The 27,393-nt window shown below is 32.9% G+C and overlaps 1 protein-coding gene across 13 annotated transcripts in view; it reads right to left on the reverse strand.

The window, feature by feature from the left end:
* Positions 1–27,393, reverse strand: part of TRDN (triadin) — a 323,740-nt gene that overhangs the window by 65,884 nt on the left and 230,463 nt on the right. For 11 of the 13 annotated variants that reach the window (XM_054569903.1, XM_054569904.1, XM_054569900.1 and 8 more), the window contains 2 exons: positions 12,851–12,901; positions 7,192–7,242 (listed from right to left, as the gene is read on the reverse strand). In XM_054569903.1, coding sequence (XP_054425878.1) covers positions 7,192–7,242; positions 12,851–12,901 — 102 coding nt within the window. Of the gene's footprint in view, positions 1–7,191; positions 7,243–12,850; positions 12,902–27,393 lie in introns of those variants that run through there. The other 2 variants (XM_054569909.1, XM_054569907.1) reach the window with 1 other exon arrangement.

The raw sequence follows: 27,393 nt of genomic DNA on the forward strand, positions 1-27,393 counted from the left end.
CTGTAGTCCTAGAGAAATGCTGGCAGTAACGCTTTTCAACATCTTTTCTTAAATGGTATCTCCACGGCAGCACATGATTAACTGCAATGAAACTCACTTAAAATCCCTGCTTATTGCAATACACATTATTGCCTTATCCAAACTCCTCATCAGCTCTGCTGCTTAAATACTCAAAGCCCAGCACGCATACAGCTTCATTCTGGCTAATTGGTTTGTGGTTTTTTGTTTGTTTGTTTGTTTGTTTTCCCTCTGTATATATTTTCCTTTTGTTGCACTATCTATGCCTTTTTAATTTATTCATGTATATTTTATCTTTAATTGTAATGATTTGGAGAAAAGATGAGGCATCAAAGCCTGAATATGAGTTCTATTTTCCCAGGAAAATGAAACTTTAAAAGCCTTTCCTTTTCCTGCCACATAATTACTGAATGAGATTCTTTGGTCATGGGACCTGACTAAAATTTTTTATTTTAACTCAATGTGAGATGTTACTGCATAACCAGATTTAAAAACATAAATTAGAATGTGTGTCTGAATATTTAATATGCTATAGATATTTAAACCCACAATTCAATTTCATAGCAAATAGATAAATTTAACGTCTTCATTGAGAAGACTGATTAACCAGATCCTTTTTTATTGTGGTGAAAAAAAATACATGAGATCTACTCTCTTAAAAATGTTTAAATGTATAGCATTTTAACCTGTAAGCATGACATTGTACAATAAATCTCTAGAACTCCTTCACTATTAAATAGCAGGAACTTTTTAGCAATTGAACAACTCTCCCCTTGGCAACCGCCACTATACTTTCTGCTTCTACGAGTTCAACTACCATAGACACCTTATGTAAGTGGCATCATTCAGGATTTGTCCTTTTGTGACTGGCTTGTCTCATCTAGCTTATGTCTTCAAGGTTCATTCAAGTAGCTGCATATTGCAGAATTTACTTCTTTTTAAAGGCTCAATAATATCCTATTGAATATATACTTTCTCTACCCATTCATCTGTTGATGGCCACATCTTGTTGGTTGTGAATATCTCCTTAATACCTTGGTTTCAGTTCTTTTGGATAAATATCCAGAAGTGGGATTGCTGGATCATATGGTAGTTCTACTTACAACTTTTGTGGAACATCCATACTGTATCCATAGAGGCCGTACCATTTTACATTCCCACTACCACTGTAAAAGAGTTCCAATTTCTCTGTACCTTCACCAATCCTTGTTGTTATTACTATCATTCTTAACAGGTGTGAGGTGATAACACAATGTGGTTTTGATTTGCATTTTCCTGATATTAATGATGTTGAGCTTATTTTCTTGTACTCATTGACCATTGTATGGCTTTTTTTGAGAAAGGTCTACTCAAGTCCTTTGCCCATTTTTAAAATCCAGTTCTCACTTTGCAATTGAGTTGTAGGAGTTCCTTATATATTGGTATATGTGGCTTGCAAAAAAAAGTTTTTTTCCAATCCATGGGTTGCTCCTTTGATTGTTTACTTTGCTGTGCAGTGTTTAATCTGTTAATTTATTTTGAGGTTTTTTTTTTTAAGTACAGTGTAAGATAAAGATCCAATTTCATTCTTTTGCATGTTAACATTCAGTCCCTCTTACACTGTTTGTTAAGGAAACTAGTCCTTGTCCATTGTGTGTTTGTACTTATGTAAAAGATCATTAACCATATATGTGTGGGCTTATTTCTGGGCTTTGTCTTAATTTCCTTTTAGATTGTTCATTGTTAGTGTTTTGAATTCAGCTGATTTTTGTATGTTGATTTTGTACCACCAAACTTCACCGAATTCATTTATTAGTTCTAATAGTTTTTTGGTGGAATCATTAGGGTTTTCTACATACGAGATCATATCATTTACAAAGATGATTTTACCTCCTCCTTTTTGACTTGAATGTCTTTTCATTGCCTAATTTCTCTGGCCAGGATTTCTAACACTACATTGAGTAGAAATGGTAAGAGTGGGATACCTGTCTTGTTCTTGATCTTATTAGAGACAAAGCTTTCAGTTTTTTACCGCTGAGTATGGTTAGCTCTGGACTTTTCATGTATTGCTTCTATTATGTTGATAAGTTTTTTATTGCTAATTTGTTGAGAGTTTTTAATCATAAAAGAATGTTGAATTTTGTCAATGCTTTTTATGTATCGTTTGAGATTTTTATCTTTATCTGATTTTTATCTTTCCATTTGTTAATGAGGTATATCACAATGATTAATTTTCATATAGAATCATCTTTGCATTCCCCAAGGATAAAAGCTACTTGGTCATGGTATATAATATTCTTAAGGTGCTGCTAAATTCAGTTAACTTACTGTTTTGGTTTTTTAAAATTTATCATTTAAGTATATTTAATATTCAATTTTATATTGGTTATATTAGTTTCAGTTGTACAATATAGTGATTTGACATTTTTATACATTGCAATGTGATCACCTCATTAATTCTAGTAATCAACTGTCACTGTGTAAACTTATCACAATATCATTTACTGCATTTTCCTTCTCCTTTTCACACATTCCCCCATTGCTTCTTTTCTGGTAACCATCCCTTTGGTCTCAGTTTCTATGAGTGGTTAACTACTGTTTTGTTGAGGATTTGTGTACATACTCACCAGGGATGTTGGTCTGTAGTTTTTTCTTTTAGTGTCTCTATGGTTTTGATTTCAGGGTAATGATGCTCTCATAAAATGATTTTGGAAGTGGTCCCTACTCTTCAGCTTTTTGAAGGAGTTTGAGAAGAACTGGCATTGACTTTTCCTTATATGTTTACCAATGATAGAATTCATTGGTAAAGCCTTCTGGTACTGAGCTTTAATTTTTTGGGAGGATTTTGATTACAGAATCAATCTCTTTACTCATTGCTAATTTGTTCAGAATTTGCATTTTTTCATTCTTCATCTTGGTAAGTTGTACATTTCTAGCAATTTATCTGTTTATTGTAGGTTATCAAATCTGTTGCCTATAATTGTTCCTTAATAGTCTTTTATGATTTTATTTATTTCTCTGGTGTTAAGTTTAATGTCTCCTTTTTCAATTATGATTTTAGTTATTTGATTCTTCACTCTTTTCCGTTAGTTTAACCAAAGGTTTGCCAGCTTTTCTCTACAAACACCCTGACTTTTAGTTGTGTACAGTTGTATAGGCTTTATTTTGTTTATTTTGGCTCTAATCTTAATTATTTCTTTCCTTCCACTAACTTTGGACTTAATTTGTTCTTTTTCTATTTTCTTCAGGTGTAAAGTTAGACTGTTCATGTGAAATCTTTTTTATTTTCTAATGTAGGTGCTCACTGCTATAAGTTCTCTCTGAGTACTGCTTTTGCCATGTCCTATGTTTTGGTATGTTGTTTTCATTTTCATTTGTTTAAATATATTCTCTAACTTCCTTTTCTATTTTTTCTTTGAGACAACTGTTTTTTATAAAAGCATGTCTTTTTAAAATTTACATAGTTGTGAATTTTTCATTTAAGTGTGCATGACACATCTGATACTATTTTAGTGGACACCCAATGAAGCCTTTTAAGAATCTATTTACTTTTAACCTGACAACATTTCTTTTAAAATTGGTTTATCTTTTAGTAAGAATTTGTTTGTATTGTGACTATGCTGATATATATAATATGACATTGACCCCCTCGAAGGAAAGAAAACCTAATGTGACCATAACTCTGACAAATCAAAGTGAAAGTCACTTTGCATAATATGATTACACTTTTTTTTTTGTCAGAATATCCAAGAACTGTAATTCACATTCAGTGTCACAGACTTGAATTTAGGTTGTTAGGGGGAAAATGATAAAATTAATTCATAAAACTTCAAGGCACATTATTAAGATCATTGTCACTTTAAGTAGTAAAATGTAAATATTTTACTAATTAAATATTTTCATGCAGTTATTTGAAGCCTCAATTTTCAAAAGACATAATGGAACAACATTAAAACTCATAGTTCTGGTTATTGCATTTAATTGACATTTTATGCAAATCTTTGTCTACACATACTTGTCATTAAAAATTAGTAAGAAATAAAAAAATTAGGAAGAAATGGCATAATAATGTAAAAATTCAGTATTAATGAAATAGACTATAACTTTTAAAACATGTTTTTACCAAAATGCTCCCTTTCCCACAACCATTGTCTCTGACCATGAACTGTCTGATGCTAGACTGACTGTCTGATGTGCAATGACAGGAGGATAATAGAAGACAGAGAAAAATCGTAGGTTGATATTTTTAATAATCAAAGACTCAAATGAACACTAAGTATTTTTAATGGACATTAATTGTTTTTCATTTATATATGTATTCCATATGCATTTCTTCTGGGGGAAATTTTTAACCAAACTTCCTTAATGTGGATATTTATAATATTCCTGTCTGTTCCTCTTTTTTAAAAAAAAGATTTCATTTATTTATTTTTAGAGAGAGGGGAAAGGAGGAAGAGAGAAAAGAAACACCAATGTGTGGTTGCCTCTTGTATACCTTTTACTGGGGATCTGCCTGCAACCCAGGCATGTGCCCTGACTGGGAATTGAACCAGTGACCCTTTGGTTCTCAGGTCAGCACTCAATCTACAGAGCCACACCAGCCAGGACTCATTTTTAATATTTAGATCAACAAAGGAATTATAACACCATTGTATGATTAAATTACTTAATAACATCAAATTATTTCAATTTAGATTTCTATATAAACATCCATTTCAATCAACAATTAGATTAATTGTTGAAATAAATTTAGAGTTTTTTCAAAATAAGTTAATGTTTAGTCTTCACCATTAATTAATTCTTTGAAAAATATAGTAACACTTCTCTGCCTATTGGATACAACATAACATGAGATAATGTTTTTGTAAGGCAGAATATCCTAATTTGCATATTATGCCAGGGTAATATAAAATTGCCTACAGCACCAAAATAACTGCTATCATCGGTGATTGTAAAGGTAAAGTTTTAGATATGAAAATGCATGTCTAAAGTAAAATGTAAGTATTTTAATACGTTTGGGGTCCATGCTGCTTTTTAAAAATTCAAGTGCATATGTGGACTGAGAAAAAGTACTTCCCAGATAAGGTAAATTTAAAGGAGTTCATCATCACCAAGGTCTTATTACGTGAAATGTTAGAGGGACTTATCTAAGTAAAAGAAGAAGATCAAAACTATGAACAGTAAAATGACAACAAACTCACAATGACCAATAACTGAACCTAAAAAACAAAAACAAAACAACTAAATAACTAGAACAGGAATAGGATCACAGAAATGGAAATCACATGGAGGGTCATCAGAGGTGAGGGGAAGGGAGGAGAAATGGGGTAAAAAGTACAGGGAATAAACAACATAAATGGTAGGTACAGAATAGACAGGGGGAGGTTAAGAATAGTATAGGAAATGGAGAAGCTAAAGAACTTATATGTACGACCCATGGGCATGAACTAAGGTGGGAGGTACTAGTTGGAGGCCAGTGCAGGGCTGAGGGGAATAAAGTGGAGAAAAAAATGGGACAACTGTAATAGCATAATCAATAAAATATACTTAAAAAATCATGTTGTGCTCTTGTGTTTCATTAAATAACAGTTTTGTTTAATTTAAAATTAACTGCAAAGTTAGGAAAATATTACCTAAGGGAGTGGTTTTTATATCACATAAGCTAGTGGGGATTCCCCATGCACCTTTATTTTTCTGACTTCTCTTTCCACAGTTCTTCCATATATCTCACAACTCCAACACGTGTTTATGCAAGTTCACCAAAAGTTGTTGTTGTTGTTTTCAATAAATGAAACAATACCAGTAAGTTGGAATTTTTACTACTAAGTACCTATACATTGGTGTTGGGAAAAGATGTCAAGATGTTACTACTGGTTTGACCCTTGAACTCCATGAGGGCAACTGGAAGACCTCCATTTTCTCTCCTGCACCTGGAATGTATGCTCTGCTTGCCCTCCCGCAGTGAGAAGTTGCCCAAAGCCAGGGCTTTGAGGTAATAATGTGCTGATGGGACTATCTGGACTGAGAACATGGTTAAAGCCTCTGAAGCCTGTTTGTACCTGACTGAACCTAGGTAATGCCTCTATGTAAACGTAATATTCCGGCATACTGGTGGGGAAATCTACTCATTTTGTGGCCAGCCAAGACCAGCCTTTTAAATAATTTCCCTTGCTTATTAAGCCTGCCGCCTACTAATCTGGAGAGGCCAGCCTTTCCTCGGTCTCCCCCTGCCCTCCAGCCACAGAAGGACAGTTTCATATTTCACCCAGGAAGCTCCTGGCCAGGTTTGTGAAGCAGCAATTGAGATCAATATTTCATGCAGATCTTCAAGGTAAATGGAGAAATAGACTGTATTTCTAACATTCATATGGTAGGTATATTTATGGTTTCAGCAGTTCACAAATATGTTCATTTTGACAATGAGAAATATTAGACAATTCTGAGGATGATACTATATGCCCCTAGAATATACTGAGATTAATTAGAAACTACACATATTACATTGACCATAGCATATTTACGTATGCTTTGGGGGACATAACTTGATGAACAGCACATCAGAATCCACATTACTCCGAGACTAGTATAATGGGGAGGCAGGAGATGCCATAAGATGCAAGAGCAAGAGCCCAGTGCTTGATTTAGATCAGAATTCTAATGTTGCTTCTGCTGGAAATTACAATGACTTTGAAAAGTTTCTTTGTTATTCATTTTATTTATGTGTAAGATTAGGATCATGGACAATAGTTTATCTCTAAATTTCTCCTAGCCATAAAATTTGTTTAGGATTTTACTGTATTTAAACTTAAAGTATGACAAAGTATCACAGAAATTTTAAGTATTACTTTTGATCGTAAATCTTTGGCTTCCATGGTTATTCCTAATGAGAGTCACATTGGGATTACAAAATGTGGATTTCCCACCACAGACTGATAAAATCAGAATAACATATGGATTTTTAAAGCTTTTTCAATATTTCTGACATAGTTATTCTTTCCTTTATTGTTTCAGAGTATAGTTTAGAATTTTATCATTGGAAATATGTCCTTTTTTCTTTGCTCAAAAACATCCGAGGGCTTATGAAAGTTATAGTTGGAGAGCATTAAAAAGAAACGATATATTACTTGGTTGTAAGTAACTGAATATTCAATAGGCTGGTTAAATATGTTTTCACATTTCATTGTACGACATTACCTTTTTCCTTTAGGGAAGCTGGCAACTTCACTTCTTTCTCTTTAATAGGCTCTGGAAAGAAGCATTGAGCATTTATTTTCAGCTGAGATAAAAAAAAAAAATGAGAGCACATACAATGGAATCAATGATCTACCAGTAAAGTGAACGTGTGGAAATAATACGATGTTTTCTTTCAAAGTAATATTAACTCTACAGAAACAGAGACATAAAGGTAAAACCATATATGGAAGAATAAGCTATTCTTTGATTATTTTTATTTAAAATAAATGTAAACTGTTAAAAGAGTTACAATCTATTTGTTTATCCAAGAGGATAGGCATTTGGATGGATAAGAACTTATTTTATCTGTAATTTTAACAAACACATGGCCTGAGGGGAGGCAGGGTGAGAGAAGGGGAGAGGTGGGCAAAAGGGAGAAAATGGGGACCTCTGTAGCAGTGTAAACAATAAAAATAAAGTTAGAACAACCCACATGGCTTCAGCATTCACAGTTTCCTTCAACTGTTATAATCAGCACTAACTTATTTTATTTTTATCAGGCTTTTTTTTCCCCAAAAATAAACACTCATATGGAAACCTGTGCTTATATCATATAAATGTGGTATTTTTGTCATCGGAATCCAGTCAAATGAATTTCAAGAATAAGACTAAAATAAAATTGAGAGACAATTTCTTCAATGGACTCCAAACATTTTAAAAATGTAGTTCTTGATTAAAGTAAATCAAGTAAAACTTTATTTATCCTACTAGGCTTAAATACAAAGTTATTCTGATCATATCATGGATTCCAGACATGTATGTAGGCAATATCTTGAACATTATATGTACTCAACAAACTATATAAAAACAAAAACCCAGCTTCTGCTTCCTCTGTATCATTAAATCTCATTATTCATTTTGCTGACAAAAGTGACTTCTAACACAGTGGGAAAAGAAGAAAGAAATAAATTTATAGTTTCAGCTCCTTTTTTTCCATTTCCACCTTATGGTTTTGGGTGGGAATTCAGAGAATATGATGATAGCACTTGTATGCATGTAACACTCAAACAATCACTTAGAAATAATTTGAGTCCAGGTGACTTTGGATGGTGTCAAGAATGAATCTAGAGGTTCTATTGAAAAGGCTGTCCTTTGAAGCAACATTTTCTAGGTAGATAAGCTATCACCTTAAATATACGTATGTTTGTAGATTTTTAAAAAATGGCTTTGGCAGAAAAAAGGAGTTTATGTTTATCTTTATTGTGCAAAGTATAAATAAGGCTGGTTTCTTTTTCTATATTTTAACATGAAAAGATTAACTCAAGAGCTACGGGTTAAAGAAATACACTTTGAAAAGCTTCATTAACTTTTTTTTCAAGCCAAATGGGGGTCATTTACTGCTTTTGCTTTTCCCAGCTAAATGAAAAGAATTAATGTCTTGTGGAATGAGAAGAGGTGGTGGGGACAGATTCCAAGTGTGGTGGGAGAGCACAATCCCTGAATTTCAGAGCTCAGAATGAAATATGTTTATTTAACTGGGTGTGTGTACATTCTGGTGTGAGATGAATGTAGTTATAAAATACAAGGCCTAGGGAGAGGAACCCAAGAGATGGGTTTGGTTTTATGGAGAAAGAAGGAAGAGATAAAATAACAGCTATACTTTTACAGGGCATTTGAAGGTCATAATCCCATCACCTTAAATTTGAGAAAAGTTCTCAGAAAATACAAGTGCTTTTCATTTCCAGGTTTGCTAATGGGAAGATGGGTGCTGTTCCCAGGCTGGGTCATCTCCTGCATTGACTCTCTTGTAGCTCATTTTTTCTCAGTTTCCTTTTTGACCTGAAGGGGTTTTGACGACATAGGATACCCACAGGTTGATCTGAGCAGTCTCTAATTACCCAAGTAAGTGAGTGAGATATCGAATCTGACAAAAACTGTGGAGAGAAAGTCATGTGGAAGTTCTGAACTTCTGTATCGGAAAGTCCTGATACTTATATTATTGGTTTGGGTCTGTTTAAATTAGTTTTCCAAATTATCTCCCCCTTTTTTTTTTAGGAGAGAGGCTTTGAAGAGCACATTTTTGCATGTATCGTTTTTACAAATAGTTTCTTTGCATTCGTCTATGAGCCTCCAGGAAGGATTATGAATCTTGATTATTATTAGAATCTAGAACATATTTAAATGTGCTGTGATATAAATTGGAACTCTCAAATAATCTGGGCAAGGAGGTTGGGATGGAGAAAAAGTTCACAAAGAAATAAGATCATTTCAGATTTTCCTTTCCCCTGCGCTGCCCCAGAGACACAGGCAGTAATGAACCAGATCACTGGGGATCAGTTTCAAAGTTCTCAGACAATTTAGCCCATCCTTAGCTCTTGCTTTTGTTTGATTAGTAGGAATGGTCAAAACAAAGCATTAAGAAGACAAAAGAAGTTGGAGGATCATTAGCCATGGTCCTGAACAACAGAATACTAAAGAAAGTAAGCATTGATGAACATCTACTTTTAGAGCCAAACACACAAGGATAGGCCTATGTCATAAACTAAACAATAATTCCAGTGTCTATCGTGCTAATCCAATGCCAGAGGAACCTAAGTGTGCTGTTACTATTGCATTCTTAGTAGAGGAGGAATTAATTAATTTCTCTGTTGCCTCGTTTGGGTTTGGTTTGCAGTTCCTTGGTCCATGGATGGATATTGGTTCCTCACATAAGTCAGGCCAGCTGTTAGAAACAAGTAGTGATAGAGCATAGGGGTGGGTGCCGGAAGGAACAGAGCCAATAATGGGGGGTGACTAGCAGGATTGTCTGGTTTCTGGGTGGTCATGGCCACATAGCCAAAGCTCTGCCTTTGCGTGTGTGTTGAGAGAACTTAACACTAGTCCCCTCGCCCTGAAAAATCAGCAGCTGAACCAGTGACAAAAGCCAGGAAGGCTTTTTTCCTTTTAAACAATCATCCCTAGACCTTCTCTACATCACTTGAAATAAAAACACAAACCTAATGATATTTTTTTAATGCCTAATTTACTCATAGTTATCATGTCTCAAGTAAATGTAGTCCCAAATGATTCACGTGTAATAATCCTGGTTTTAGAATTGGAGCAGTGCTTCAATATACGTTCTAATGTGTACACAAGTGGAATCTGTGAGACTGGAAATGTGTGGAAACCACTTAACTTGCATAATATAAATTACTTGCAATACACAAGGACTCCAGTGCATTCAGTGGCCTTTTAGAGAGTGGAATTGCTACATTCAGATTCTGCAGCAGCAGGCTTCAAAGAAATGCTTCAGAAACAATAACACTATGGAGGTTTTTAAAGTCCCTGAAATACTATAGGAAATCCTGCTCATTTTAAAACTTTTTTGTAATGATAAATGATAATTATAAAATAAAGGAAATGTGGCAGTTACAATTATTCTGAAATAGTGTCTAATTTATATACAATAAAGATATTCTAGGATATTAATGCAGCTTGAATAAAACAGAGGTGCATTTTAAATAGCTCTAATTCAATAATCATATGCAGTAAACCTTTATATATATGATTTTCTAGTGACAGTGGGTACACCTTGCAAACAGTAGAGGATTAAACATTAATTAAAAAAAGTGTTCACTAGGAAATTACTTATAATTGTGTATTCATAACTGTTATAGCAACAATAATAGAAATTACAGGAGTGTATGTAGTGAAGGGGTCAGCATGGATTTAATGTTTTTCAGGGCAGAGTTTTACAACTACCATTTCTAGCTCATTTAAGCTAGAGCACAAGTGGAGTCTTTAAGTAGCAGTTTAGGTTTTTGATAATCATCATTGCCTGAAAGGTAGTTTTGGATTTAGGCCCCAACCTTTTTTTTTTTTGAGATACTTTTATATTGAACAATAATATGTGGTCCAAATATTCCTATGACATAAGTACAGATGAAATAAGTGTACTTTATATTACATTTTGAAGGAGGGAAAGTTGTTTATATTTTGCTAAATGTGATTTGCAAATCATAAATGTATATATACATATATGGATTTTACTGGTAGTATGTTTCAATGACACTTTTAGTTCTCACACAATCAAGGAAAATGTTTTTGTTAATTGTGAGATAAAACAAGAGTGAAGGATGAGAAGGAGTCTCTTTCAATGTAGAGGTAACCACTGCAGAAAAATAAACTAAACTTCTCTGTGGTAAATAAGAAGAGTCACTCTAATAACTAAGGATTATTTTTTATACTACATAGCCAATATGTCTATATTAAATAGATTTTTAACTTATGTAATGAGCTCTATACTCAAAGCAAAGGTTCTTCAAAGAATGCAAATACAAGAACGTTATTTTAAGGGGCGAGCAGTATCTCTGTGAAAATTAAAAGATGAACTACAAAATCTGACAGACTTGACTTTAATTCTTGCCTTTGCCCCAACCTCACAGTGTCACACTGAGTAACTTACTTGATCTGTACCCTCACTTCTACATTTATAAAAATTGAGATATGCAGCACTACTTGCTGAAGCAAAATGTGTGATGTAGATTTCACTGTGCCTGGCAAAGAACAGATGCCTTGCATCTGCACTTCTCCCAAACAATTCCCATGCTTTTGTTTGGCTAAATTCTCATCCTTCTCACTTGAATTTAATATAAATTCCTCCTTTGGGATTTTTCTTGTATTCCCAGTGTCTAGAGAGTACGTGTTCTGATTACTGTACTAGATTTGTATTATCTGACTGTACTGTATTATCTGATATTAGATTTATAAAAATAATTAGTGAATGTGGTACTGATACGTGCTCATAAAAATTAAGGTGGATAACACAAGGTCTTGATGTTTAAGTAAGTGACATTTCAAGTATTTAATTATCTAGATAGCTAAATAAATAAATACAGTTACACATATCACACGTGTGTGAATTCAGAAGAAAGGGTTTCAGTGAACACAGGGTCTTGATGTTTAAGTAAGTGACATTTCAAGTATTTAATTATCTAGATAGCTAAATAAATAAACAGTTACACATATCACAAGTGTGTGAATTCAGAAGAAAGGGTTTCAGTGAACATTGAGAAAACTTGATGCTTTATATGGACATTATTCTTAAAAAGAGGTCTGAGATGTGGACGGACAGAAGGAAGAATCAGTCCATTCAGAAAGAAAAAGCCCAATATTTAAATAGAATTTCATGCCTTTTTATGGCAATAGAGAGCTGACAAGACTAAAGCCAATAGAACATGACTAAGAAAGTCTTCGAAAATAACAGAATTTACAACTCTGATTCCCCAGTTTTTGTCCCTGTTCCTAGCTTTGTCATCTTTGTTTCTTCAGTGGTCAGTGTTTGGAAGGAGTGTGCAATAAACATGTATTTTATGATGGGTAGAAAGGACAGAAGCAGAGCACATGAAAGGAGGTCCTTTCTGTATTCTTTGCTTCCCTCCTAACATTTTTTTACCCTTTCATTCTTTAAGGAAAATCTTTTTTTTTTTTACTTTTTTATTTTTGAAATTATAAACAAAGCACTTTTTAGGTCATGGTGAACTGTAAGAAAGTGTTCGTGGGACAGGTAAGTAAATACAAATTTTCAAACATATGAGGGTAACCAATGGAATTTTAGCCCACACATCTGCAAAGATGATGCCTAATGACTATGGGCCCATTGAAATATTTTTGCTAATAATTTTTGCCTTGACTATATTACCTTTATCCTTCAGAACTGAAGAAGTCTTCCCAGATTTTTCTTTTCTAATTTCTGCAAGAAGAATTATGAAAAGAGAAGGTTACAATGAATAATAGAGATAATAATGGCAAGTTTCTTGTTGTGTTTTGTTTATTGTGGCCTAAAACATCACAGGGACTCAGAGTTGATATTCAAAATACGGGTATATACTGGGATAGGTTGCCCATAAAACATTGAACTAAATATGCAGAAGATCTAAAATAATTCCATGAATCATTATTACAAGGGGAAAATTATGATAAACACAAAATAGGTACAAATATTTGGTTGGTCAAAGAGTCTGTTTAGGTTTTTTTTCCATAACATAAAAGAGACTTTTTTTCCAATAACTTTATTGATTTGGATATTTTGAGTATTTGGCTATCTCCCACGTTGTATAACATTGTTCTCAATTAATTTTTCAATTTGATTGCTATCAACTTCAACTGGTTTACCTGACCCTGGAGCATTATCCAGGAAGAAATCACCAGCACAAAACTTTGCAAACAACTTTTAAGAAATTATTGTTATTCTATTACAATACAAATTACAAAGGGGGAAAGTTGTCCCAATTTTCCCCCTTTGCCCTCCCCCCCACCCCTCACTCCCACAACCAATCCCCGCCCTGTTGTCCACGTCCGTGTTTGTCCTTTGATTAGTCCCTTCCCCTTTTTTCAACCATTATCCCTCTCCCGCTTCCCCTCTGGTCGCTGTCAGTCTGTTCCATGTTTCCAAGCCTCTGGTTCTATTTTGCTCATTAATTTTGTTCATTAGATTCCACTTATAGGTAAGATCATATGGTATTTGTCTTTCATCGACTGGTTTATTTGTAAACGACTTTTGACAGGTTCAATTAGCGGCAGCACCTTCTCTGTACATTACACAAATCGTTTTTTTTGCACTTCAGTTGCATTTTTACCTTTCTTGAAATAATAAAGCATAATATGCCAAGAATGTTGCATAATTTCTTCCATATTTAATATTAAAATGGCTACACAAAAATTCACCAACTTTGGTAAGTTTTTTTATATGCATGTTAACATGACACCTGTCAAAATACAATCTAACAAAATTGTTTCAAACAAAGTTAAAGACAAGGAAGTGCTATTAGAAGTGTCTTACAGAAAAAAACAAATGAGCTGTTTGGCCAACCCAATAAAATGCTATGGGCTTTGGGGGAAAACGGGGGAATGTCTGGGGAATGCCTAACATTGTCTATTTACCATGTGTCACAGGAAATGTCTTCTCCTGTTTTGTTATTCAACACAATGACACTGTAAAGTAGGTAGATCCTGATTTTCCTGATTTTCGCATAAATGAAGTAACTTTCCCAAGATCATGTAGCTCTTAAATGAGAGACCTGGGATTTAAACTGATGTGTCTCTGAACTCAATCACTAAGGTACAGGCTCTGATAGCTGAATGACGGCATCTCGAAAGGCTTTGGTAGGTGGTAATGAGGCTGACCTTGAAAGACTGAAAGGAATTAGACCAACAGAGATGAAGGGGAAAGGAGACACATTTTAGAAGGATGGAAGAGAGAATCAGGAGGCCTGGACTTTGTGTCACCTGTAACCAACACAATGTAGTTGAAGTGATGCTGTGAAGTGAAGTGACTTTCTAGGCTAAAGCAGGAAAAGCCATATATCTTCCACCTGCTGCTCTAGGAATGCTAGCTCTGAGGAAACTGGGTGCCATGTAAGTTCTCTGACCACCACGCAGCAGAGGATACATATGGGGTCTGTCCACAAAAAGTCCAACCATTGTTAGTATAATGAGAACAGTTTACACAACATCGATGTAACCTGGCAGCCAAGGAAAGTGGGCTGGAATGCGCATGTGTGAACAATGATGACTTCACTGCACTAATCAGTGGGGGTGGTAGATGCCCTCAAGTGAGCATGTGTACTGTGTGGCCATCACATTCAAAATGACTGAGCGAGTAGAACAACAGATCTGCATCACATTTTGCATTAAGCTTGAACATTCTTCCACAGAAACTATTGAGATAATTCAAAAGGCTACAGCTATGGACAACTGGTGCTCACTCATTCATCATGTCTTATGCAGTTTTTTAGTGAAACGTCAAACCACCTAGGTGACTCAGACCACCACAAGCCCAGATCTGGCGCCTTGCAACTTCTGGCTTTTCCCAAAACTAAAATCACCTTTGAAAGAGAAGAAATTTCAGACCATCAATGTGATTCAGGAAAATATAGTGGGGCAGTTGATGGCACGGCAATTGGGAGAACTGTGTGCTGTCCCAAGGTGTCTACTTGGAAGGGGCCTGAGGAGTTACTATCTTATGTACAATATTTCTTGTATTTTGTATCTTCTTCAATAAATGTGTCTATTTTTCATGTTACATGGCTGGATACCTTCTGCACAGATCTTGTATAGTCAGTCTAGTCAACAGCCCAAGCTGTCAAGTAACAACCGTCAGACATGCAGGCAAGCCAACCTGGACGTCCCGAAGTTGGTTACTTTAGATTACTAGCATTCGAGTCTGCACCTGACTGCAATCATATGAGATGCTCAAGTGAAAAATGCCTAGTTGCTCTCCTGAATTCCTGACCCCCTAAATCATGAGCATAGTAAAATCAGTTGTTATTTTATATAACTAAGGTTGGGAGTGGTCTGTACTGGAAACTGTCAGTGAAATGGTCAGCTAATAAATAGCAAAATGTTACACCCCATGCCATGTAACTTTACCATTAGAGATATAGAGATAGCAGAGAAATTATTAATTCTACTTTTAAAATTGGAGAAGATGCCAGCTGGGTTTAGAATTTCACTGGTCAGGAAATGCAAGTTTAACAGTATAAAGGAGTGTAGGATCAGTCATCTGATTATTTATATAGCTGGCTATCAGATTAAAAAAAGAACTGCTGTTTATTTGTTTTACTGAGTGATGATCTGCCATCAATTAAGATAGGAAACAGAGAGGACTGTGGAGGAAGATATGATCTTTGTTTTGCATACATGTTGTGTTTCTTTGTTAACAAGACACCCAAAAAGTCAATGTTGTATTCAGTTGGCAATATAGGTGAAGTGCAGATTATATACAAGTGTTGCAGAAAGAAAGCAAACTAGTCTCATTTATAAATGGGAACAATTGCTATAAACAGTAACACAATGTCCCCCAAAATCTCATTTACTTTGTTCACACAGATTGACTTGATTTAATTTAATAAACTAGATGAAAGTAAAATAAACCAGAAAGTTAAAAACTCTGTTTTTAATACATGCATGTAAAAAAATACTGAAGTCATGGATTATAATATTTTACTTCCATGTTTCAAATTCAATTTCATATCATTTCTTTTTATTGATCAGTGTATTACCATATACTGCTTAATTTTTATGAATTTTGATTAGCTATTGCCAGATGTTTAAAAATTAAAAAAAACACACACAGACTGTTATCAAAATAGTTATGCAAGACAAGTTTTAAGTAACTAACTAGATAAAATTATTAATTTTAAGAAAAAATATTAAGTTTCAATAGACCAAAGATTTTTTTTAAGTTAAAGGCCTGAATATATATAACCAAGACAAATAAATAGAAAATAGTATTTGATTTTTCCTCAAATATCATCATATAGCAGATAAAATGTACATATAACAATAGTGTTTCCTTCTACAACCATTGTAAAAAGGTCCATGAAACAGGCAAAAGAGTGAAATAAGGGACAATGTCATAACAGAAAATAGGTGCTAAAGATCTTCTTTGGCACAAACACAAATATTTTGAACTCCAAAGTGTTTTAAGGAAATAGTAGTATTAAATGTTATCTTTGATTTCGCCATTATTTTTTATTGTTGCTCTGAATGATCAATTTTTTAAAAAAGATTTTATTTATTTTTAGAGAGAAGGGGAGGGAGGAAGAGAGAGAGGGAAACATGAATGTGTGGTTGCCTCTCTCGCGTCCCCCTACTGGGGACCCAGCCCTCAATCCAGCCATGTGCCCTGACCGGGAATCCAACCGGTAAGCCTTTGGTTTGCAGACCTGTGCTCAGTCCACTGTGCCACACCAGCCAAGGCTGAATGCCAAATTTAGCATCAGGTTATTATTAGTGACATTAAGATATTAACAAAAATATTCTTATTCGAGCATCTTAGCTTGACCTCAATGTCAAATATATCTAGATTAAAAAACAAAAAACCCCAAAACACCAAACCCTGAAACTGGAAGGTTTAAAAGCCCCTAACAAGATCACCAAGCAGTTCGGGCTTCGGGCTGTGTAAAGGTACCAAGCTCAAAATTCTTAACTTTCCTCACCCAGCTAGCTCTAGTGAATTGCTTGGAAATATGTCAGAAAATTATTTTCTTACCTCTTTTGTAGATATAAGATGCCTACTAATTGGAGGTATTCTTAATGAACATGATGAATAAAATCAAAGTATCAACTTTTTGGATTTTTCTTTTTATGGAAAGCATAATTTTAAAGAACCATATGGAGAGCTTTATTCATAAATTTAATGGTACCTGATAATTTCCCAGTGTAGGATTATCACAGCATCAAAAATATTAAAATTATTACATAACTCCTGCATTTTTTAAAAAAGTGATGCTGTATTTCCTGAAGTGATTTGATTTTTTGGAATTGCATACATTTTTAATAATTAATAAGTGAATGTCCTACCTATATCTGTCATTGTTCATGTTCATTTGGATATAATTTTGACAGTCAGCGACATTTTAGATGAAGTATTTTACAACATTCTTATATATTTTCCAAACACCAAAATATAAATTTTATAAAAACATACAGAAGAAAAGCACTCTCAAATTGCCTAAATGACTTAAAATACTGCTTGGAATTCACATGAGAGAAAAAATATATATATATATGGATGTTTTATTAAATATTAAATTTGAATGTTTCTGAAAAGATGGAAGGGTTTAATTTTATTCAGGATCTTGTCCATTAACTTTGTAATTAAGTATAACTCAGTCAGAGCCATCTTTAACTTTCTCTCTGTCCTAATTTAATAGTTCCCTATTCTGCGGGATAAAGAACCTACCACATACATTTTTTTTAATTTTAAAATATTATCTTAATATTTGCTTACAAATCCTTAATGTAAACATTAACCATTCATTACAATCAACAAAACAATATTGACACATTATTATTAACCACAGTTCACAATTTACATTAAGGTTAACTCTTAGTTTTGTACATTCTATGGATTTTTGACAAATGTGTAACAACATACATCTACCATTATAGTATAATGCAGAATAGTTTCAATTCTCTAAAAATTCCCAGTGCTCCACTTATTTATTGTTCCCTGTTCCCAAACCCATGTCAAACACAGAACTTTTTGCTATCTGTATAGTTTTGCCTTTTCTAGAATGACATGTAGGTGGAGTTATCAAATTATCTTCTTTCACTTAGAATTTAAGGTTATTCAAAGTTTTTTGTGGCTTCACAGTTTATGCATTTTTAACACTGAATAAAAATTCTATTGTATGAATGTGTCAGAGTTTATTTATCCATTCTTATATGAAGAACATATTTACTGATTACAAGTTTTAGCAAGTATGAATGAAGCTGGTATAAACTTTGTGTATAGAACATTAGCGGACAGAACTTTTCAACTCATTTGGGTAAATGCCAGGAAGCATGATTGCTGGATTGTACAGTAAGAATATATTTAGTTTGCCTTGGCTGGTGTAGCTCAGTGGATTGAGCACTGGCCTGTGAACTGAAAGGTCACTGATTCAATTCCCTGTCAGGTCAATTCCCTTGGGTTGCGGGGCTGGTCCATTTGGGGAAAAACAAGAGGCAACGAATCAATGTTTCTCTCAAACACTGATGTTTCTCTCCCTTTCTTTCTCCCTCTCTTCTCTCTCTGAAAATAAATAAATAAAAATGTTTAAAAAGAGTACATTGAGTTTTGTAAAAAAACCACCAAACTTCTTCCAAAGTGACTGTACAATTTGCATTCTCTCCGGCAACACAAGAGAATTTCCATTGCTCTACATCCTCCTCAACATGTGATGTTGTCAGTATTTTGACAACTTTCTAATAGGTGTATAGTAGTATCTTATTATTTTAATTTTCAATTTTCTAATGATATATAATGTTGAACATCTTTTTATATGCTTATTTGCCATCTGTAAATCTTTTTTGGTGAGGTATTTGTTAAGATCTTTGCCATTTTGAAAATGGGTAGTTCATTTTCCTATAGATTGAGTTTTAGGAGTTCTTTGTGTATTTTTGGATAACAGACCTTTATGAGATATGTATAAGTATTTCCTGCCATTTTATGTCTTGTCTTCAAATATTCTTGACAGTATCTTTTGCAGAGAAGTTTTAATATTAATAAAGTCCAACTTATCATTTTTTTATTCATGGATGACTTTGGTGTTGCATCTAAAAAGTTATTGCCAAACCCAAGACAACCTAGATTTTCTCTCATGTTATCATATAGAAGTTTTATAGCTTTATGTTTAAGTTTATGTCTATGATCCACTTTGAGTTAATTTTTTGATTTGGTACCACTTGTTGAGAAGTTTGTTTGTTCTTTCTCCATTGAACTGTTTTTGCTCCTCTGTCATAGATAAGTTCACTATATTTTTGTAAATCTATTTCTGGTCTCTCTGTTTTGTTTCATCAATCTATTTGTCTATTCTTTCATCAGTATTATACTGTCTTAACTGCTGTAGCTTTGTACTCTTGAAGTCTAGTAGTATAGGTTTTCTTTGTTTTTCTCCATTAATATTGTCTTGCCAATTCTGGGTTTTCCCTTTTTCCATAAAAATTTAAAATCAGTTTGCTGATATCCACAATATCAGTTTGTCAATATCCACTGAGATTTTTATTATGATTGTATTGAATCTACAAATAAATTTGGAAAGAACTAACATCTTAACAATTTTGAGTCTGCCTACCCATGAACATGGAATGTCTCTCAATTATTTAGTTATTTGATTTATTTTACTAGAGTTTTGTAGCTTTCCTCATGTAGATGTATACATATTTTGTTATATTTATATCTAAATTTTTTTGGTGCTAATGTAACTGTATTATAATTTAATTTTGTTCATTTCAATTTTTCATTGCTGGCATATAAGATAGCAATTGACTTGTATAATAACAGGGTATCTTACAACCTTGCTATAATCACTGGTTAGTTTCAGGTTTTTATTGATTCCTTGGGATTTTCTACAAAGACAGCTTCATATGTGAACAAATATCATATATGAACAAAGACAGTTTTATTTCTTCCTTTCCAATTGATATAATTCAATTTTATTTTCTTCTGTTAACTAGTACTTCCAGTACAATGGTGAATAAGTATGGTTAGGGGGACATCCTTGCTTTATTCCTTATCTTAGCGGGGAAGTGTCTAGTTTCTCTTCATTAAGTATGATATTATCTGTAAGTTTTTTTGTAGATTTTTTTTATCAAGTTGAAAAATTTCTTCTTTATTCCTAGTTTGCTAAAAATTTTATTGTGAATTGGTGTTAGATCTTGTCAAGTGATATTCTATACCTGCTAACATAGTTTTCATAGTTTTTATTTGTTTTTTCTTTAGCTTGTTGATGTGATCGATTGTTAATTTATTTTCAAATGTTGAACCAACTTTGTTATGATGTATAATTTTTTACACATTCTTTGATTTAAATTGCTGATATTTTAGGTTTTTTGAACTTTTGTAGAAACCTCTTTAACAGTACTTTACACTTCTGATGGAGAAGTACATGTAAAAAACAGTTAAAGCCTGAGACTCTCAGAAAGGTTTTGACTGAAGTAAAACAAAAGCTAATGCCCTTTCAACAACCTAGACATGGTCCTTCTCATCTTTTAAAAAGAATAAATTTGATATATTTTACAAATATTTATTCATTGTCTCATTTGTGCTTGGAGCGGGAAGAACAAGATTGATGCATGAAGTCCAGTCTGTGCTAGAATGCACGCACACGGACAGATTAAAAATGAGGATAGAGACACAGGCACGGGGCTGTGGGACCAGAGCAGAGGGGTTGACAAACTCTGACTGATGGAATGAGAAAAGATCTTACAGAAGCACTGGCATTTGTGGTGGATTATAAAATTGAAAATAAACTTTGTCATCAAAGAATGTTGGAAAGAAATTTAATATAAGACACTACATAAGCAAACCATGAAGTGTGAAATTCATGTGGCTGGATTGCTGGATATACAAAATGGGTGGGAAGCAGGGAGTTAAGATGGTGAAGGAACCTGAAGTATCCTCCTATAATATTGAATTTATATACTTCCAGTGATGAGTAGCCTTTAGACTCTAATGCTAAATTTTCTTTTCTGTCATGTCAATTAATTAAGAAAATTTTGCTCATAGGAGAATATGATCCATACTGAATTGACTGGCAATACATAGAAAGTCATTGTCATTTTGCTTGGAAACAGCCCAAATTGAAACTACAAGTTATCCTCAGTTGTGTTACCCATATCCTTCTGTCTCCAAAGACAGCACCTTGTTTTATTTTTAATAATTTCTTTTGTTTGGGTGTCATAAGAATAAGCTCTATATCTTGTGTGACATTATTAGCAATTCTTATTACTAAATTAATATTTAGAGAATTTTTATGTAATTTAAATGAACTTCCAATAGTATACATTGTTCCAGAGATGTGTTTTTTGAAATTTAAATGTAATTACAGCATATATTTTGATATTTAAGTAAAATAAATACTTCAAATATCATAATTTATTAAGTAGATTTATATAATATTTAAAAGTATTTTCATTTTTGAATCCAAATCTGACTTTCCTGATTATGTTATTGTATAGAAAGTATTTAAAATTTTAAAAAAAGTTTATAATTTAGCAGGTGAGGCAAAGTAGAAATGTAGCTGGCATGGGAGATAGTCCTTATAAGTGAGAATTAGACCATATTAAGATTAAAAAGTCTTCTAGAGATTGCTTAGTCAAATAATCTTGGCTTATAAAAGAGGCTTTACAAGGCAAGTAACTAACCAAATGTCACAGAATAAATTCCTGGAAGGGCTAGACCATGCCCTGAGTTTTATTTTGTAAAAGCTCTACAGTCTACTGTTCAAGCAAGTTAATATTTCTATTCATCATTGGCTTTCATCAGTTTTTTTCAAGAACCAACAATACAAATGCTAATTCCAAGTTAAAAATTGTTCACTGAGGTTTTCTTTGCCAAGACTCTTAATAAGAACACAGATGTTCTGTATGGTTTATCTGACCAAGTATCTCTCTTTCTCACATAAAAATCAACTGAAATTAACTTTGCAAGTTATAATAATGAAGTAATTTTTAATTTACACTTTGCCCTTTCATAATTCTAAGGGAAGATATGAATTAAATTCTCAGTTTTTTAAGAACTGTATTTGAATTAGCATATAATACATCATTTTATGAAGAATTTAGGGCAGTAATTGTCAATAAGGTGCAAGTAAATTTTATGCATAATGTTGATATAAATTTCATGTTCATTCCTGAAATTACTTGACCTAAAATTTGTAATTTTATTTACAATGATAAGAAAGCAACAGTGCACTCTTATGTAGGGCTGGTGATTTCACATGATATTTGCAATTTGATTTCTGGAGAATGGAGCTTAAGCTCTATTAATTTGTTCTAGAATATGGCATCATAATTAATTTTAAGTAACTTAATTCAATATAGTGTATGCAAAATCTTTTTTATTTTTTTCCTACACAGACTTTTAGTAGAAAATCAATTTAAAAGTGAAAGAAAAATGTCAATTAAAAAATTTCTCAGAAAACAGTCTTTGTTCTGGCCACTCAGCTTTGTAACATAACAGCTTATATTTTCTAACAAAAATTTCTAAAAGACAAAAGAGAACAAACCCAAATATGGTTTCAGGGTAATAGCAGTAGTGAACGTAAATATTATAGAATACAGATCATAATTAACACCTAATGTTCTTGAGCTTGTAAGGAGGTATTTTCTTGGTGTTTTAGAAGTAAACACTAAAGTGTATTTCCACAGTCTTTAATATAATGTAGTGCTGCATGTCAAAGGAATAGAGAAATTTTTACCTCTAAAGAATAACATTTTAACCTTCAATTATCTATATTATAGAAAAAATATATTTACATTCCAAATCCTAGTGATGGTGGTCAAAATTTTACCTGAGAAAAAATAGGATTTGCAAGAGAATTTTCATTATGAAGAGAATGAAAATGGCCTATTACAGATTTAAGTATGTGTTAAAGAACCATCAACTTAATATTAAGATACAGACAATAATCAATAATACATGCTTTACATTATTAAAATGTTATTAAATTATATAAAGTATTGCCACAGAAATCTGAAGTGTGTTGTCATTAGGTTCAGAGATCACATGACAACTTTTTTCATATTTACAATTATATTTGACTGAGCTTTAAGAGGTGGTTTTAATTGCATTCTATTAGCTTTGTGTGAAAATTGTTGGAGGTTAAATCAAGAAAAAAGTTTAAGAATTATAAGATAGGTAGAACAAGAACACACATTTGCTTTAAAAAAAAGTTTGTTGCTTTTAAGAACCATAAAGATAGGTAAAATATCCATCAAGAAAATACTTTGATGATTCATGGAAAGGGTAGACTGCAGGCAGAGTAGGAGCAACACATTGGTCCTCGGCATATTGTCTGTTCTGGAAATATAAGGTAGCTTACTTTAGCCCATCTGCCAACCAGTTCCTCTGACCTGAGAGTAAGGTAAATTTAGTGGTAAGAATGAAGACCCCCGTATGAGGTGCAGGGTGAGGTGCCTGGGGTAACCTTATTGATTTGGGTTATCATTAATAACAAAGAACTATTTACTTTTGAGGGAATTATACAATATGGTTGTATGTCTCTTTGCATCGCTTCCACATCTTACCGACATCACCGGCACACATTGCTGTTTTACTGGGCTCAAGGTCTCTTTAGCATTGAATTACATTCCTACCAATAAGTGTTTAAATCACATGAACCAAATGTTTTATGGCAGGAGGGGGCACTGTGCAGATCAATGTAAAAATACAAACATTTTTTTGACTATGTTGCTTTGTTGTGATACACAGGATTTAGACCTGTCTCTGTTAGGAATTAGGGGAGTGGGGAGAAATGTGGTGAAAAAAGAAGAGACTAGAAAGAAATCTCCCATGCATGAGATAAAAATAACTGTGAGAACATGCTAAAAGTATTAAATAAAATAAGAAGAAGAAGAAGTGAAATGTGTTATGTTAGCAGGTGAGACAGTGGAGAATTGCAAAAGGTTCCCTTGAAAATATATAAAATATACAAATAAGCAGCACACACTCATTTTCACATGTGTTGCATGGGCTCCATATGCAGATCATCTTCTCTCTGTAGCCCGCTCCATGCTCTTCACACCCAGCCCCCAGCGCCTAGTCTGTTGTGGGCGCTCAATAAATATTAAACAACTAAAGTACAAACTCTTGTTTAGAAATTTGGAATTCACAGGAATCAATAGTAAATTGTTATTATCATTTAACATTTATTGAGAGTCAACAGCATGACCTAGTCCACATGTGCAAATAGATTACTTTATAATCACATGTTAAACAAATAAATTTAATACAAATGTGTTAACAAAGTGTTCAGTTTTACTCCATCTTAATTGTAAGATTGTTTTCCTTTTTTTAAAATAATATTGACACACCATGAAATATAAACATTCATCATTTAAGTAACTAAGTTTCTTTCAGGGAAATAATTACTCTTAGATATTATTAACATTCATTTGAAAGTATGAGCTAAAACTGCAATAGGTACACATCACAGATTCTACATAGACCAGCGCATATACAAAGAATAGAAGAATCTGAAAAGGCTGATAAGAACAAATGTACAAATCATGTAGTAGTATTTGGGTTTCACCTGTTGCTATGACAATTTAAAACACTAATACAATTATGTAGGGCAACACTGTTTACAAACTAGCATGGGAGGCAAAGAAAGACAGAAACTCTTCAGGTGAACACACATGAGCAAATTTATAAATTTAGAAACATTTCTTACTTTAAGGCAAAACCAATGTTTTTATTACAGGAAATAAACTGCATTTGGTACATTTATGATGCACATTTTCAATTTTATCCTTTATAAAATGATAACTAATTTAGTTCAAATTTGCTTGAGTTATTAATAAGCACTCAATTATGTTTAATATTTTTTCATAACTATTTTTGTCGTTTCTACTTAATTGGATTTTAAAGTGTCATTTTATTAAGAGGATGGAAAAGTATACTTAATATTACTGTCATAAAACTTTCAGTTTAGTTCTGGGATAATGAAGTGTGAGTAAGCAGGTTTTAAAGTGTGTTTTTCCCTAGCATCTTAGAAATAAAGTCCTTCTAGACCAGTCTTCTCTTAAAGAAGGAATATAGCTTCTATATTCTGATAAAAGAAACATACTACTTAAAAACTTTGTTGAATAGAAATTTTGATATTTGAAAGGAATAAAAGAGCCTAATTTAGCTTCCTAATTTTATAAAGAAGAGAAGCAAGGATAAGACTAAATGTTCCTAAATTTAGACTCCAACATTGTCCTAATTGGCAATTGTTTTATTTCCCCTTCCACTTTGTTTTAAAAAATAGTTTACAATATAATAGTTGCAATTACTAAAGTTTTATATTTTCAGTATTTTTAACCAAATGATGACGGCACATGCAGTTTTGTTTATGTAAGAGCATTATCTATAAAGATCATAACATTAATGGTATAATTAATAATGCATATATATTAATTGTTCTCTACTATTTCCATTTTCAAGTGGGAGTAGTTGGAGGATTTAATCATTTATTATCTAGTTTCTGAAATATCTGTCAACCTCCACTATTGGAAATCATATTTTGATTTACTAAAATATTTTCTTAGTTGCACAGTATTTATGGAGAAACAGCTCACTAAAGTCTGGGTAACCTAATATTCCTTTCTTCAATAGTTCCACTTGTTTTCATTTATCCCACAAATATTTATTAAACACTGCCAGCACTATTTATAAGCTCCAGACTCTCAAAGAACTTAAGTGATGTCATACACAGTTATGAGTGAAAGGAAAGGCAAAATGATTTGAGAGTAATTTATTACTATTGACTTCTCCTTTTCACTGTTGAACTTAAGTCACTCTGAAGGAAAATATCTTGAAATCGAGGAGATGCTGGGGCTCCAGTCTACAACTCAGGTCTTTAGGGTTAATTGTTCCAACTGGTCCTTGCTTGCCTGTGTAAGTAGCAAGACACTGGATGTTTCCTAGAGTGACTCAATTTGCTCCACTGGCTAACAACTAGCAAATATTATTAAAGATTTTCCTCTCAGAAAAAGTTATATTGAAAAAGAGAGAAGAAAAAGAGATTTAGGAAAGCAGGTTGATTCTGAAAAGGAATATCAAGGAGGCAAATATACCTATATATGAGAAATTATCAAAAATGAATAAACTGAGCTTAATGATGATGCACTTTTTCTAGATATAATATACAATAATATAAAGATGAATTCTCACACAATGTTATGTGTTCTATCTTTAACAGTCCTCAGTTCTCACTATAAAAAGAGTGACATGTGTTATATAAAAACATTTGATTTCTCCTGATGCTTCTAGGTAACGGCTTTCTAAACGAGGAGAATAGTTAATGCACTAGTGTGCCTGCACCTTAAGATGAAGGAATTTATCAAGAATTCCTTAATGCTCAAAATTCTATTCTAGCCAATTTATGATCTTTATGAGAAGAATAACTGAAAAATACATGATTCATCATGAATTACACATAGAGTTACATTTTTGGACTTTTGCAGAAGTTAGTCAAATTTCTACTTGTGATACAATGTCTAGTTTGCTAAATTACATTAACATAAAGTTCGTTTCATCTTTCACTATCTGAATTTCTTTTACAGTTTAGTTTAATCAATATTTCCCAAGTTTTCTAAATTATGGTGCAGGCTAAGTCCAGAAGTTCAATGTACATAATTTTACAGAATGCCTGAATATATTTGACATCCATAAAGAATTATGAATATTATATTTTTCCCTTGTACAACTCCATAAATTCAAACTTAAATGAATGAAAATAACTCTTTATAAAGTATTTAACTGTATTTCCATGCATTACAAACTAGTTTGAGGCTATGTATACTTTGGAAGATAAATAAAAACTATATTAGGAAGAAAAGTACACAACAGTCTCCAAGCATCATCTTATGGGTAAATAATGGAACACTAGGATGAAATCTCCAGGATATCCTGACTCATTCTCATGTAAACTCTCTGCTTTATTAAAATCACAATATATATATTTTCATATCATTGACTAGTCATAGATATATCACCACAAAATATGCAAGTGTGCAAATACTCTATTTCTTATGACTTTTATAATTGAAAGATATAAAGCCATTACTTTACAATATTTAAAACTGAACTGATATATTAAATCAATATAAGAAGTGTTGAAATCACCTCTTATATTTTTACATAAACCAAGAGCTGAAGGTCTTCATAAGATAAAAAATACTGTTAATAAAAAAATGAATTACAAAATC

Source organism: Pteronotus mesoamericanus, unplaced genomic scaffold, assembly GCF_021234165.1.
Source record: "Pteronotus mesoamericanus isolate MK-2021 breed Mesoamerican mustached bat unplaced genomic scaffold, CSHL_Meso_final contig_20, whole genome shotgun sequence".
NCBI classification, from domain to species: domain Eukaryota; kingdom Metazoa; phylum Chordata; class Mammalia; order Chiroptera; family Mormoopidae; genus Pteronotus; species Pteronotus mesoamericanus.